General features: G+C 42.7%; 1 protein-coding gene across 2 annotated transcripts in view; it reads left to right on the top strand.

Annotated features, from left to right (window-relative positions):
• The window catches only part of DRC11 (dynein regulatory complex subunit 11), an 82,509-nt gene extending 65,762 nt beyond the window's left edge, over positions 1-16,747 (top strand). For both annotated transcript variants that reach the window (XM_081870562.1, XM_081870561.1), the window contains exons 15-19: positions 1,149-1,348; positions 8,837-8,923; positions 11,985-12,162; positions 14,049-14,287; positions 15,924-16,747. In XM_081870562.1, coding sequence (XP_081726688.1) covers positions 1,149-1,348; positions 8,837-8,923; positions 11,985-12,162; positions 14,049-14,287; positions 15,924-16,064 — 845 coding nt within the window. In that variant the 3' untranslated portion in view covers positions 16,065-16,747. The remainder of the gene's footprint in view (positions 1-1,148; positions 1,349-8,836; positions 8,924-11,984; positions 12,163-14,048; positions 14,288-15,923) is intronic.

Raw genomic sequence — 16,747 nt, 5'->3', positions numbered from 1 at the left:
AGCTGTGAGGCAGTGTTCCCCCAAGCTGAGCAGCGGCTGCGGCCCACGCAAGGTCTCCTACGCGCTGCAATCTCTGGTCAGCTGTGAGGCAGTTCCTTTACAGCTGGGCAGCGGGCGTTTTCCGCTTACTGTATTCGGCAGCGGACGACCGCATGGGCTTCGGTGGTGAGAGTGTGCTAGCTTGGGACGGGTGCTTGTTGACCCCCTTTTCATTCCCCCGTCCCTGGGCAAGCGTCGTGTGTGTGTTCCTCGTTGTGTGATTGCGCTTCGTTGGGCAGGTGCCTTTTGGAATTCCCCCCTCTCCAATTTTAAGGGAGCGGCTTATATTTAGGAATTGTCTTTTTTTTCTTTTTCCTCATTGAATTTTAAAGGTGTGGCTTAAGGCTTATTATCCGGGCCAATACGGTATGAACTGAATTGAATTCCCTCACCTCACAAGCCATGGCCAGAGAAGGAGTGAGAACAATTAGAAACTCCCAAATAGCAAGACTGCAATCCAGTCAGAGTTACACACTTGGAAATCTTGTTGATTTCAATAGGATAGTTAAGTACGTGCTCTTTTACTGAAATCATTGGGGCCTCCAAGTACATAACTTGCCAAGTGTTTTGCCATACTGAATTTCTGCAGATGCATTACTAGATACACTATTTGTAGAAGGGTGGGGGATTTTCTTATCTTTTTCTCTTTTCTAAACTATTTAGAAGCAAGAGTTGTTTTTTAATTCAATGGGACATACTTCCAGGAAAGTGGGGTTTGGTCAGAGTAGACCCATTAAAGTCAATTGACTTCAATTACTTAAACCCATAAATTTCAATATGACTATTTGGAATTGCCTCTAGGAGACAACTCCATATTTTACTCGTTCCGTTTGTAATTATTGTAGCTCTTATCCTGTTGTATTGTGAAAAACTTTAATAAAGATCTTGTTGGGGGTGAAATGAGTCTATTCAGAGTATGTCTGATGTTAGACATCACCCTACACGTTCCAGCCGCTGACCTGAAAACAAAAGCTCTTGGTTTGGCACTGTCAAGTCTTCCCCCAAACCACTAATGTCTGGGTCAGCACTTGGGAATCACATGGTGGAATACTGGAATGACTACATATCTACCTATACATCGTCATATTGTTCCCATTTCACCTTCATAGGTTCTCAGTCTGTACATGAGAAAGCACCTCTGGTGAAAGCCTTACTTTTGGCTGGACCCGAAGGAGTCGGGAAAAAGATGCTTATTCATGCTCTCTGCACGGAAACGGGAGCCAACCTCTTCAATTTATCTGCAGCTAATATTGCTGGCAAATACCCTGGCAAGGCTGGTTTGCAAATGATGCTTCACATAGTGTTTAAGGTAGGAACACAAAAGATCCTCTTATTTTATTTTTTTCTGCAAATTTATATGAAACTGTATTTTAGTTATACAATAATTATTCTATTCCATATGCTAATAGGTGATTTATTGTGTATCTCATTTTGATTCATTGTTATAATAATACAATAATACATTAGGGAAGTTTTAATGTTTGAAGCTTTATTCTGTTTTTAGTCCTCTGTTGGGAGCCACCCAGAGTGGCTGGGGAAACCCAGCCAGATGCGCAGGGTATAATTAATAAAATTATTATTATTATTATTATTATTATTATTATTGAAAATAAAATTGTAAGGCAGGCCCCACATTTTAAATAAAAGCACACATTCTACTCATGTAAAAACACGCTGATTCCTGGACTGTCTGCGGGCCGGATTTAGAAGGCGATTGGGCCGGATCCAGCCCCCAGCCCTTAGTTTGCCTACCGATGGACTAATCATTCACTAGTAACCCCAGTTGTAGCAGGGAGTGTTAAATTGCTTACCAACTTAACGTTTCAAACATGACAGAGCACATGACACACTTGGGAAGTAAATAGTAAGAATTCTACTAACATTTTAATCATTCTTTTTAACTGCCTATTTATTAGCAACATCTTTTTTTCTACAGTGGTACAGGGTTACAGGGATGCAGGTGGTGCTGTGGGTTAAACCACAGAGCCTAGGACTTGCCAATCAGAAGGTCGGTGGTTCGAATCCCTGTGACGGGGTGAGCTTCCGTTGCTCGGTCCCTGCTCCTGCCAACCTAGCAGTTCGAAAGCACGTCAAAGTGCAAGTAGATAAATAGGTACTGTTCCAGCGGGAAGGTAAATGGCGTTTCCGTGCGCTGCTCTGGTTCACCAGAAGTGGCTTAGTCATGCTGGCCACATGACCTAGAAGCTGTACGCCAGCTCCCTCAGCCAATAAAGCAAGATGAGCGCCACAACCCCAGAGTCGGTCACAACTGGACCTAACGGTCAGGGGTTCCTTTTACCTTTACCTTTTACCTCGGGTTACAGATGCTTCAGGTTACAGACACTTCAGGTGACAGACTCCGCTAACCCAGAAATAGTACTTCGGGTTAAGAACTTCGCTTCAGGATGAGAACAAAAATCGTGCGGTGGCAGCGGGAGGCCCCATTAGCTAAAGTGGTGCTTCAGGTTAAGAACAGTTTCAGGTTAAGAACGGACCTCCAGAATGAATTAAGTTCTTAACCTGAGGTTAACCTGTGTGTCAGAAACAATGCACAGTCTCAATTAGATGGAAAATCTGTGATGGATGCTTCTACATACAAAAGAAATCATTAATATCCTACAAATAGAAGAACAGCATTTCAGGAATGAATGTCCTGGTATAGTCTTCTCCCTAACATATAGCTTTCAGTGTTGTTGGTTATTTTTTGAAAAGAGGAACATCATGTCAGATGCAGGTGTACCACTTTAGTGATAGCTAGATGTCAGTGTCTGGCACCTAGTTGTTGGCATCCATCCGTCTCATTTGACTATTCTTGATTCCAGTTCTTGTGTGTAGCCAAGAACTGGAAGACTCGTTCTTGCAGTGCATAATCCAACTATGGATCTCCCTCCTGCAGCAGACAGTGATGGCCACCAGCTTTGATGACTTTCAAAGGGGATTAGACAAGTCCATGGAGAAGAGGACTATCAGTAGCTGCTAGCCGTGATGGACGGCTTTGGCTCTACTTTCACAGTCAGAGGCAGCCATGCTTCTGAATACCAGTTGCTGGAAGTCACAGGAGGGGAGGGGGTCTTGTGCTCAGGTTCTACTCTGTGTTTGGCCACTGTGAGAACAGGATGCTGGACTAGATGGGCTGTTAGCCTGATCCAGCAAGCTCTTCTTAAGTTCTTACTCATCTGAATGTGGTCTACATAGCAAATGCTCACATACAGTGGTGCCCCGCAAGACGAATGCCTCGCAAGACGGAAAACCCGCTAGACGAAAGGGTTTTCCGTTTTGGAGGTGCTTTGCAAAACGAATTTCCTATGGGCTTGCTTCGCAAGACGAAAATGTCTTGCGAGTTCCTGCGGGGTTTTTTTCCTCCCCCCCCCTTTTTCTAAGCCGCTAAGCCGCTTATCAGCTGATCCGCTAAGCCGCTTATCAGCTGATCCGCTAAGCTGCTAAGACGCTAATAGCGCTAATCCGCTAAGCCGCTAATGGGCTTGCTTCGCAAGACGAAAAAACCGCAAGACGAAGAGACTCGCGGAACGGATTCTTTTCGTCTTGCGAGGCACCACTGTACTGGCAGTTAAAATACAGATTTGGGACTTGATAACTAGAACTCAGAAAGACCCAAGTGTAGTTCCTTCCCATATTTTCTAATTATAATACCACTTGCTAAGACATGACAATTGCCAAGTATTATTTTAGAACTCACAGTGATGGTGAGGTAACTAACATATTCCAGTTACCAACTGCTATGAAAAATTAAGAGATTTTACTTAAATTTATTCCAAGGGAGCAGAGATTCACCATTAGGCAGTTTCTTTGTCCATAAAGCCACTGGCTGGTGGTTATTATATCATTAGAGAATCTTAAGTAATTAAACTTGTTGTTGTTGTTTAGTCATTTTGTCGTGTCTGACTCTTCGTGACCCCATGGACCAGAGCACACCAGGCACTCCTGTCTTCCACTGCCTCCCGCAGTTTGATCAAACTCTTGTTTGTAGCTTCGAGAACACTGTCCAACCATCTCGTCCTCTGTCGTCCCCTTCTCCTTGTGCCCTCCATCTTTCCCAACATCAGGGCTTTTCCGGGGAGTCTTCTCTTCTCATGAGGTGGCCAAAGTATTGGAGCCTCAGTTTCAGGATCTGTCCTTCCAGTGAGCACTCAGGGCTGATTTCCTTAAGAATGGAGAGGTTTTATCTTCTTGCAGCCCATGGGACTCTCAAGAGTCTCATCCAGCACCATAACTCAAAAGCATTCATTCTTCGGCGATCAGCCTTCTTTATGGTGCAGCTCTCACTTCCATACGTCACTACTGAGAAAACCATAGCTTAAACTATACGGACCTTTGTTGGCAAGGTGATGTCTCTGCTTTTTAAGATGCTGTCTAGGTTTGTCATTGCTTTTCTCCCAAGAAGCAGGCGTCTTTTAATTTCGTGACTGCTGTCACCATCTGCAGTGATCATGGAGCCCAAGTCATTAAACTAATATGCTTCAAATGTGGAATATCTGAATATTTATTTTTATAAAAATTTTTGTAAATATTGTTCAAAGCTACAAGCTTTGTGAAAAAACAAGTAAGGAGGCTCGCCTGGTGCCTTTGTTACATAAGTCTAGGCGCCAGGCAAAAACATTCCTCTTCTCCTTGGCTATTTAAGCAATCCTTTTAAATTGTGTGAGGAGGGCTTATGCTTTGTTAACTATGTTGTGTATTGTTGTGTTTTTATATTGTAAACTGCCCTGTGAACCTCAGATGAAGGGTGAGCAACCAACCCCTAAGCTGAACTGATAGGCTTTCTAAATAAAAATGATGGGCATGTGAAGCTGATGGAATTAGATGGGGGGAACAAGGAGGCCCAGAGCTTCGTCCTCAACTCCATGTTTACATCAGGGGCCTCTGGTGGAAGAGGGGAGCTTTGTGGCAAAGCAAGGCAGAACTCACGCTGGGTGCAGGGCAGACTGACAAGGCAAGAGCGAGAAGGTCTGGGCTGAACTCAGGGCTCAGGCTGTTTTCTAGGAACACAGAGCTCCAATGTTGCTTTAGCAAGGAACAAATGTGACCCCCGCCAGCCCTGTATAGCAGCCACAGCTGCATCTAATGGTTAGCACCACCTGTACTGAAAGGTGCTAAAGGGACTCAGCCCTCTCCAGCAGTCTCCTAGAGTGGCAGAGCAGGGGAGACTCTAGCCTCACGGGTTGACATATTACCGTATTTTTCGCACCATAGGGCGAACCGGACCATAGGGCGCACCCAGTTTTTAGGGGGGGGAATCAAGGGAAAAAATATTTCCCCCCCCCCAGCCCCAAAGAGCAGCGTACAGGCTGCACACAACCTCTCCCTGCCAGAGGGGTTGCGCGCAGCTATGGAAGAAGGCAATGCTTTGGCTTCCCCCTTATTCCCGTGCAGCCTCTCCCTCCTGGGAGAGGCTGCGTGGGGCTAAAGAATCCATAGCTCCGTGCAGCCTCTCCTTGCCGAGGGGTTGTGCGCAGCTATGGAGCAAGCCAAGGCAGGGGGCGGGATGGATCCCGCTCGCTGCTTTGGTTTCCTCTTTAGCCCCGTGCAGCCTCTCCTTGTCGGGAGAGGCTGCGTGGGGCTAAAGAATCCATAGCTCCGTGCAGCCTCTCCTTGCGGAGGGGTTGCGCGCAGCTATGGAGCAAGCCAAGGCAGGGGGCGGGATGGATCCCGCTCGCTGCTTTGGCTTCCCCTTTAGCCCCATGCAGCCTCTCCTTGCCGGGAGACGCTGCGCAGGGCTAAAGAAGCCATAGCCCGTGGAGCCTCTCCCTGCCGGAGGGGTTGCGCGCGGCTATGGCAGAAGCCTGCATTCGCTCCATAGGACGCACACACATTTCTCCTCAATTTTTGGAGGGGAAAAACTGCGTCCAATAGAGCGAAAAATACGGTACTTGTAATTCGCTGATTCTTCCAGAGAGATTGGACACTAGAAGTTATACACCGGTGTGTGCAAAATTATCACAGGTGATTATAATCATCTGGTTTTCAGCTGGCCATACCAACTAACATACTAGCTAAATTTAATTTAAACAGAATTGTAGAAGGCACTCATTACTTCCCCAGTCAAAGGTAGTTTTTGATTATCTTGAGATGCAAGTACAGTTGGACCTTGGTTCTCAAACGCCCTGGTACTTGCATGTAAGTGTTCCAGTTTGTGAGTGTTTTTCGGAAGCCAAACGCCCGACGTGGCTTCCAGTTGAGTGCAGGAAGCTCCTGCAGCAAATCGGAAGCTGCGCCTTGGTTTTCGGATTAAGTTTGAGAACCAAGGTACCACTATATATTTACATAGGAATGACTTAGTTAATGTCACTATTTTATAAAAGCTGAGTAAAGAAACAAGTATAGCATTTATATTGTGTTAGTGAGCAGGCCAATGACATTGGAAAATAGGTATATATTATGCTGAAGTAAATGTAACAGATTACTAAGTATAAGTATCTTATAAGCATCAAGTAGAAAGGAACAGATCCATAGAATAAATCTTGAGTTAATATCACTTTATATCTGTATAAGCAAATAATTAGACTTGCCCTTTAACTTCATGATAACTTGCAATCCTTTTGGTTTTTTTCTGACCACTTGTAATGTATCTGGTAGTAGTAGAAAAATAATTTGAATAATTGCAAATATTATCAGCATTTGATGAATAGGGTCTGCCAATTGAACACTTACACCACAATACACCCAGATTTCTGAGTATAAATGTTATTCTTGTGAATATTGAGCAAAGCACGAGATAATTCTCTGCTTAAAAGCATGATTATATGGTTATTTTGTTTCTGAGGGGGGTTTTTCGGCTGATATCGCTGAATGTGTAAAGTATTTCTGTGCAACCTTGAGATAAAGTTAGTTTAAAAATATAACATTAAGAAATAGTCTTGAGGCTACAAATTGCTCACACATAATAGAAGCCTCAAACAGCTGCTTTTATTGCTACTTCTCTGTAATAGAAATAGACTGCAGTCACAACATGAGAACAAGCAACAAAGGAATAAACTTCTGCTAAACAAGCATTAAAGGGCTGGTTTACAGAACACTTCCTGGAAACAAAGGCTGAACAGTTGAGAACAACAAGCTTTATCTGTCATGAAATGCTATCACAGTCTTCACTTAAAGCAGTATTAGAAAGGTTAAGGAGCCATCTGCTGGTGGCTGCAACAAAATGAAGAGCAAAGCACTCTAATAAAATTTCAATTATAAATTAATTGCATAGTCCATTTAATTATACATAGATTCAAACTACTCATGGATAATTCAAATGAAGTACTTTCATTGGAACATACAGTCTGCTACATATCTGCCAACAATTTCAATTAGATACCAATGGATTGTGGGTGTCTCATTTGGTTAAAAAATACAGCAGAACAGCAGAATCCTGATCAGATTAAGACAACATAATACCCCTGTTCTACACATGGGCTAATCTGCTCATTAATAGTTAATTCTTGTAAACTAGAAAATAGAGACCATCAGATTTATCTGAGTTAATATAAAGTGGGAACACTCCCTGTTTTGCGTTAGGTTATTTAACAGCAAAACAGACAGTAATATTCTAGGATCTGCACCTGTCTATTTAACAATATTGATTATACTGTAGAAGCTTAATTGTACAGTGTGTATAACTGATCAGCTCCTTAGAACAAGTGTATTTAAAAAGCAAAAATGCAGGAAGAGAAGGAAAAATAGGAATTCCAAAGTCACATAGTTTAAAAATCCATAATTTTATCTAGAATTGTTAACAGAATAAATTGGTAGAATTATCAGTGAATTTATTATGGACTGGCTAAAGGGTGCATTTTATAATGTTCTTGGGTTCAGCAGGGTGAATGGGGTGTTAGGGGATACATTGTGCTCCTTCTGGGGTAGTTTGTCCACCTTTTGCCCCCACCCTCAGGAGCACTCAGCTCTCACCTGTGGCTCCTGGAAGCTCTCAGCAGGCGACTGCAGCCACACCCCAGGAAATGCCTTTGACTGGCCGGCTAAACCAGGTGATGCATCTCAAACCCTCTGTGAGTTAGGGACTTCCGCTGCATGTGAAGACTGAGTGGAAAAGCTCAAGAAGGCCGTTTCTGCACATTCTATAGAGGGAGTGAGGGGTAGATGGGGTTCATCAACCTGGGAAAGGAGCCCATCTAAGAGAAGGAAATCTCTGATCCTAAACTTCCACTACCTTGGTGCGGGGTATCTTTGGGATAAGAAAAGGCTATGGCAGAAGTTTTAACCTGTGTGCCTCAGCACCCTTGGGTGACTTAATGATTGGTCAGGGGCATAGGGAGGGGCAGCTGCCCCCTCAATAAAAATCAATAAAAATACAAAACTAACTGAGGTTCTGCCCCCCCAAACAAGAGGCCTGCCCTCCCCCAACAAAATCCTGGCAATGCCCATGGTCAAGGGTGCCATGGGAGGGTCCTCCTCTCTCCCCCTCCCTCCCTCCCTCCCTCCTTCCTCACATCAGCCATCCTTCCTTCATATCTGCAAATCTCTCTGAGTCTTTATCCCTCTGTCTCTTTCCCTGGCCCAGCCAAGTCCTGCTCCTGCTCCTTCTCCTCTCAGCCTTCCAGTCCCATCCAGATTCCTTCTCTTCCTCTTCGGCAGCCGAAGGAGCCCCATTTGAAAGTCGTTCCCTTGGCTGTGACTCCTTTGACTGAAGTCAGTGAGGGAGATACTGCGTGGTCTGGGAAAGCACAAAGAAGCTCCCATCCCTGGAACATGGCGCTGGGTCAAGATGCAGAACTCTCATCTTCACTTAGCCTGACTGGTATGTTGAAATGTTATGATGTGAAACTCTTTCACCTCTCAGGTCGCCAAACAGCTACAACCATCAGTCATATGGATTGGAGACGCGGAGAAAACTTTCTACAAGAAGGTGCCTAAAGCTGAAAAGGAGGTAAATCCAGTTTTCCATACTTTAATAGTAGAATCACAGGTTCACAAACAAAAGATAGCATTTCACAGCATCACAAGACTGAGTGGCTAGTCTTTGTTTTTCCTTTGAAAAACAGACTGCCTCATCCTCCACTGGTTAGTCACGAAACATATGCTAATTTCTGGCTTATACAGAATTCTTCACTGGGCACCATGGAAATGAAAAAACCAAATCATTTTAAAAGGCAAAAAGGAGAGGCGAGTTTTAAAGTAAAGGTAATGGTGACTTTATAGAGAACATTGAAACCAAATTTTCAGTTTTGTATTGATGTTAGAATCTGAATTCATTTTTTACTTTTTAGAAATCAGTTACATATAAGACGCTCAAATGTGAGTCTTGAACAAGCACAGGTGTATCAAGCTTCAGATCTTGAAACTCTTATCTACTCATTAGTATGCCTTAATTACGTTCTATTCATCATTTGTTTTCATGATAAAATGAAAACAGCAAATTTGCCTATTAGTGAAATATTAGTTGAAAAGAAGCTTTATTCCTACAGATGTTACCCCTTGATTTTAGTTCTAAATTTGGTCGTTTCTAGGTGTAATTGCAGAGACATGTGAGAAGCTTTTCAAAAATTGCATGTAAATGTTGAACCTGGCTATGAGGTGACTGATGCCCTCTACTGGTTAAAGTTGCCATAAACAGCTTGCTACACTGATCTCATGGAATAAAGCTGCACGTGTTATTGGGCCAATGTTCTTCCACAAACTCTTTCATGTACAGAAAGTACTCCATTAAATGTTTTGTATCTCATACCCTAAAGTGAAAGAGTCTGTTAATCTCAAACTGTTCCACATAAACACTTAAACTGTGACCAAGCATTGATTTTGTACCCTTTGTGTGTAAACATTTGAAGGTTCATAGGAGGCAGTCAAGTCAAAATGAAGCACATTGATTTGAAAGGGAGAATTTAACAAATGATTAAATCTCACCCATCAATATTAGTGAATGCAATAAGTGTTTAGAGTTGGCTGAGTTGTTAAAGCTGGTTAAAGCTAAGAGCCCATTCAGTGGTGGCCGTGTTACATGCAAGAATAGCCCGTCTAGTCCAGCATCCTGAGCTCACAGTGGCCAAAGAGGGAGCAGAACATGAGCCCCCCACTCTCTCCCCTCCCCTGGTTTCCACCAACGGGTTTTCAGAAGCACGGCTGGCTCCAACCGTGGAAGTAGAGCAGGAGTATCCTGGCTCATAGCCATCGATGGCCCTCTCTCCCAAGGACTTGTCCTATCCTCCTTTAAAGTCATCCTAGTTGGTCGCTATCACTGTCTGCTGGGAGAGGGCATTTTGATCAGACATACAGGAATAGCTTCTCCCTATTTTCAGAAGCTTCAGTTCAGAGTGCTGATTGACTGGTTCTTACCCACTTCCTCTTCTCCTTTCCATGTCAGTTAATTCAAATTGAAATATTGAAAAGGGGGGGTTAATTAGTTGAATGAATGTACATATAGCACTGTAAGAGATGAAGATGGGCGAAACATCATTCTGTACCTTATGAGATGCTGCTCTAATGAGGCCCCTCACTTTCGGTAGGGTTATCTGGTGTATGGGGGCTGCTTCTTGAAGGGGGAACTTTTCAAGTCCCCTGAATGTGAATGGAGCAACCCTTACTCCAGTCCCAATCATGGACAGAATACCAAAGCACCATCCAATTAATTACTAGTATATCTATCAAATTTATTTGCAGCATTTACAAACTTGTAATTAATTTAAACCAAAAACTAGCTTCAGAGTTGTGCTTTGAAAATAACTTTAGCATGGACAGGAGGACCGTGCTCAAGATTAGTGCTGTACTTTGACTCCTGGGTTCTAGCCTTGAAATCTTGTTACACAAGACTTCTCCCTATCTAAGCCAAGTTTCCCACAGATACAGCAGAGATCAAGTATATTCTTTTATGGATTGAGTATTTTTTATTCCTAAGTATGCCACAGTATTTTAACTTAATAGTTACATGTGGGTCCCACTTAGCGAACACAATGTTTCTCCTGGAAATCGTTCATTGGGTGAGTGTTCACATAACGAGTCCACAATTTCCATTATTTCCTATTGAAATATTTCCAATCCGGGATTTATCTGATCTCTTCCCTGCCCCGCTCTCTTAATGATTTCTTCCTGAAATGGCTTCAGCCAATCCACAAAAGAGAGGTAAAGGGGGGAGATGTCTGAGCTCCCTGATTTATCCGATTTTTCCTCCTCTTTGATTCGTCTGATCTGCCCCACCCTTTGATTTCTGCCTGAAAATGGCTGTCGCTGGCCAGCAAAGCACAAAAAAAGGAAGTAAGGAATTCATCTGTTTGGATAAGTGAATCTGTGGGGCATATAGTGGGTTTTTGGGCATAATTCTCTTAAGTGCAGATAAGTGAATTTTCAGATAGTGAGTGTGCAGATAGCAGGACCAGGTATGGGAATGATTCCATAACTTAAAAACTGTTAATATACACTCTTTCTTGTGTATGTTAATAGCTTTGTTCAAAAGTGTGATCCATCAGGAAATAGGCTGCTGGAGTAGCAGCATATGTTTTACTGTAACATTGGAACATCACAATAATGATGTAAGAACATTACTTTGATACTGTCGCTAGATACAGTGCAGCTCAGCAGATATATAAACAGAATGACTAGCAATTATTCCAAGAATATTAACCTTAGTTTTAGCAAGCGTCTCAAGGCAGAGTTTTGTAAATTCAACAAGGGTGGGTCTGAACCTGTAAATGAGCCTAAGCAAGAAAAGGAAGGACAGAATCACCGTGACAAATCCTAGCAAATATGTCAGATATTTGTGCTATGAAGATTGAACAGGCTACCCAAAAAAGCTTTTGCTTTACTGTAATCAAAGCAAGTCCTGCTAAATAGAATTGACTATTCCTGCAAATATATGAGAAATCTAATACCAAGTTATGCCTTCATAATAATTAAATCAAGTGAGTTTGTTCTAAAATCGTATATTGGTCCAAATAAAAGTTTTACATATGGTACCTACTCCTATCTAACATTTCATTTACTTGTATTTGATCTGGAAGTTGGAACCCAGGCGACTGAAAAAACAACTTCCTAAAATTTTGAAAACCCTGAAAATTGAAGACAGAGTATTGATAGTAGGAACCAGTAAGCGTCCCTTCGATGCAGACCTCAAACCCTTTTGCAGAGTTTACAAGAAAATCATTCTGGTTCCAAGGCCAGACTACGCATCAAGATTTGGCAAGTATCTGAAAACGTGATGAATGTGCTGTTTACATAAAGCTAATTTATGCAAACGTGCTCAAAACATTTGTAAAGTGCATTATATTAAATAGGCTGTCAGAAATGCATTCTAGACAAAGTTGTTTGCAGTGTGTGTGGTGCCCACAAGAGTTTCTCTGGGTTTCAAATGTGTCCATGGGCACAAAATGATTGGTGGCCCCTGGACTACGTATTGTAACATGTCCCCCTCCAAAAAAACACCATCAGGAGTAGCAGACTATACAGTAGTCGCCTGCACAGTAAAAGTCAACCGTTGGCTTGTTTCACTAAATCAAAGTTAAGATGAGCCACAGTTTGTCTGCATTCAGACGTAGCAAGTCACCACCATTAATTGAAACAGAAGTGAAAGTTTCTGATCTCCAGAGGAGAGAGGGAGCATGCAAACCTGGAGGCCCTAAACCAGTGTTTCCCAAAGTGGGCAATACCGTCCCCTGGGAGGCGCTGGAACGATCCAGGAGGGCGCCAGGAACCTCAGATGCAGTGGGGGGAATTGGATAATAATAACGGGGTGGTGGAAGCGTAAAGAAAGGAGAAAATTTTGGAAAACTGTTTCATCTGTTGTGTAATGACACTTCCTGCCAGTGGGGTGCTATTGCGGGATGAGACGCCTCCCCTGAATCTGGTGCTTGTTCTCACGGCAAGAGGTTTTCCTGGGCTTGGGTGAACGCTTTTCGTCTTCACTCAGCCCGGGAAGTGGATCATATATGCATGATATATGCATGATAACATCCTAAAATATCTATATATATTCTTTTGACACCCGCTTGGTGATTATCGGGTTGCAGGTGGTGCTGTGGGTTAAACCACAGAGCCTAGGGCTTGGTGATCAGAAGGTTGGCGGTTCAAATCCCCGCAATGGGGTGAGCTCCCGTTGCTCGGTCCCTGCTCCTGCCAACCTAGCAGTTCGAAAGCACGTCAAAGTGCAAGTAGATAAATAGGCACCACTCCGGTGGGAAGGTAAACGGCGTTTCCGTGCACTGCTGTGGTTCGCCAGAAGCGGCTTAGTCATGCTGGCCACATGACCCAGAAGCTGTACGCCGGCTCCCTCAGCCAGTAAAGCAAGATGAGCGCCACAACCCCAGAGTCATCCGCAACTGGACCTAATGGTCAGGGGTCCCTTTAGCTTTTTAAACCAAATAAATTTGGGAACCTCTGTCTTGAACCTCTGTCTTAAACCATTCTTTATGGTACATGCAAAGTAGGGCAAGGATTATATTTGGGGCATTTTATTTTTTTTACACAGGGAAGGTTCTTTGTGCAGCATTTGCATTCTGCTGCTAAGACTGATCACTCTCATACTGATGATTTGCCCTGGGATCTTAGTCAAATGTGGAGAAATGGGTAGCCAAATTTTCTCCAGGGTTTTAGGGGTGGTATAACCACAGTTTACAGTTCTGTAGAGTTGTCACATAGTTGGTTGCCTTCATTTTCAAAGCAAGCAGCTGAAATAAGCACAGTCAGAGCAGATTCCTGCAGCCATATGACCTGTGCTGAAGCAATTGTACTTTTACCTTTGGGGAGAGTTTTGCAGGATGAGCCAGTCCCGGGAATGATTTTGCACACACTATCAAAGGTTATAGCTTATTACATCCTGTATCAGTTTTTTTTAAAAAATACTGCATCAGGATATGTGGAACCACAATTTTGAGATTAATTGTAGTGTCCATTCAGAGTCTTCTGAAGAAAGTCATTATGGGATACCAGGCATTCTCATTGTTTCTTAAATTAGTAGACATGCAGTCAGATGCTTAAACTGATTATTGTGTTGCTAGAGCTGCTACTGCTACACAAGCAGGTTTCTGAACATTCAGGTCATAACCTGATTGTGTTTTATTATTGGACAGTTTTATGGAAACACATCATTGAGCAGAATGGAGGGGTATTCTCCAAAAATCTGAACGTCAGCTGCCTGGCACAGGTTTCTGATGGTTACACTCAGGGACACATAGTCAAAGCAGTTCAATCAGTCTTAACTGAACGACGCCTGATGCAGCTGAACAAGAAGCCACTGACTGCTGCGGAATTCCTGGTGTGCCTAGCCAGGCAGGATCCAGTTTACAAGGAGGAGGAGGAAACATACAAGGTAGTGCTTGCCTTGTGATAATCCTTTTTGCCATAATTAAATAGAAAAACAGAGTTTTGCACAGCACTTTCAAGAGTATGGTTTGCCCCCAGGGTCTCAACATATATTTGGAGGTGTGTGTTAACATCCTGATTTCCCTTCACCTCCACAGATTTGGCATGATGCCGGCATGCTGAGTGTGTTGCATGCAGCGCAGATATGCCTGATAACCTGTGATCTTTTGACCATCCTGATCTAGAGGGATAAAGACTCCGCAGCGTCCTGCACACCTGCCTTGCAATCAGTGCTCACACATTGCATGTAGATACTACATTCCCCTACTGAGGTGAACTAGGGTGGTACAGTGGGGTCAATCCTGATGTCCCACTGCATCCTGTACACAATATATGAATGAGCCTTTTACCGTGTTTTACATACTGTATAAGCCACCAGAAAGTCTTCCAGCAAAGGGCAGGAAACAAATTTTAAAAATAAATGAAGGAAATACAATAATGTGGAATGCAAGCTGATATTCTCTACCAACCATATTGAGAAAATGATGAGAGGGCAAAATCTGTTGGTGCAAGAAAATGTTTTGTTGATGAATTGGTTATACAACTGTCCTGTATTTACAAAGAGTTAAATATCCCACTGAAGTTGACCAAGCATGCACTGAAACCAACTATCTAGCTTCTAGCCTATGTCTCCTCAGTACATGTAGAAACATCATATTTTTTATTCTTTTATCACGTTTATATTTAAGCTCTCTTCCAGCAACCTCTGATTCTCCTGAGTCCAGTCCACAGTCACATTTCAAATGAATATTTCTTCTATGGAATCAGGCACCCAACTTTAGAATAACAGTAGTGCTTTCTATTATTACTCTACAAAACATGACATGCCTTACATGACATGCCTATAGTAAGAGTGCCAGTCTATAATGAGAAATATCCATTATCCCAAGTTTGTTGAGATGAATACCCAATGAATTCATTCTGTCAAGAAAGAGACCCATCTCAAAAGCAGCCATTTCCTACTTCTTGGGATACCGGCAGTGTTTTAAGGCCAAAGAATTCCCACATACTGTAGTATTTGAAAACCAAGTGTTGCAAAATGATTTTAAAATTTTCTATCACCTAATTGTAATCATTGCCCGCTTGCATCTACTTCATTTTTGTAAAAAACAAAAACACTATTAAAATTCCTAGCTGACATTCCTTGTTTAATTTTTGTAAAAAAAAGAAAAGAAAATCAGGAAAGCCTGCGACAGTTAATGATTTCCCCGCTCGCTGAAATCAGATAACCCAACTCACTCACTCATCTTGCGACGTTGCCAAATTTCAAAGAACAGAATTTTCAACTACAGTTATATACCCTGGGAAATAGGGTTGATCACAGAGATTGTAATGCTATCATAACTATAGCAACTTAAGTACCACAGCTATGTATTCATGTTAATGAGCCACTTCAAGCAGATGATTGCTACTGTTCTCGTTATAATAGCGTTCTCAGGAGATCTAAAGACTGTGATGCCGCTTCTACATGAGCCACCCACAATTAGGGTTCTTATCAGAAAAGGACTACAGCGGGCGGAAAAATACATGTTACTTGCCTACTTTCAAGCTTCTAAAAAAATTATTTCCGTCTGATTCTGTAGGCTTGGTATGCAAGGACTCCTTTGGGGAAAGCTCGAATCAAGTCGCTGACCGTGAATGAAGACACCGGAAAGGGGAAAGGGAAGGGGAAAGACAAGGGGAAGGGGAAAGAGAAGAAGAAGAAAGGGAAGAAGAAGAAGTAGGAACAGTTGCTTGCTACTCAACACAGCTTATAGCATTGTTACCTATTGAATGGAGGGGGGGGGGAGTCTTCCTTTGAAATCGCAGTTCCCTGCTTGATATCCCAGAACAGCCTATTTCTAAAAATGTATTGAACAAGGCATCAGTGTGACGCTCAAATCCTTTAAGGTAAACTAGTGACCACTGAACTTTACTATTGCTACCTAGACTATTTCTTATAAACTCAGATAGGATAGGCGGATTCTTACAAATGTATTATTAAATTTATGGTAATCTGCCTAAAAATGTAATTGCATATTTAGACGCTCTTTTTTTATCATTCCTCCTCCTTCACGTTTCCCCCGTTGAAGGTGCAGCTTAAACACACGCAAAGGAATCTCCTTGGGGCTCCACAAAGCCCCATTTCTCACTTTCCACCTTCTTCATCAGCCCACAAAGAGCTGAGCAGTGAATGGGAAGTCCCAGAACTTGAAGAACTTGTCAGTGTAGAGAGAGGGAGGCACACGAATTCCCATTCCTTGGGCACTGAAGTTGGGGCAGGTAGGAACGCAACTGAGCACTATGGGGATGCTTCTCTGTGTTATAGATCATATATGTTTATGCCTGACAAAACTTTTTTAGCCTCTGTATGTATCTGTACGTCTTGATGTATTCTACTTTTCAATAAAATGTTCAGAGCTCAAAA

Source organism: Podarcis erhardii (genome assembly GCF_964252035.2).
Source record: "Podarcis erhardii genome assembly, chromosome: 1".
Taxonomy (NCBI): domain Eukaryota; kingdom Metazoa; phylum Chordata; class Lepidosauria; order Squamata; family Lacertidae; genus Podarcis; species Podarcis erhardii.
The sequence above is the reverse complement of the archived record's forward strand: the minus strand, read 5'-3'. Positions and strand labels throughout refer to the sequence as shown.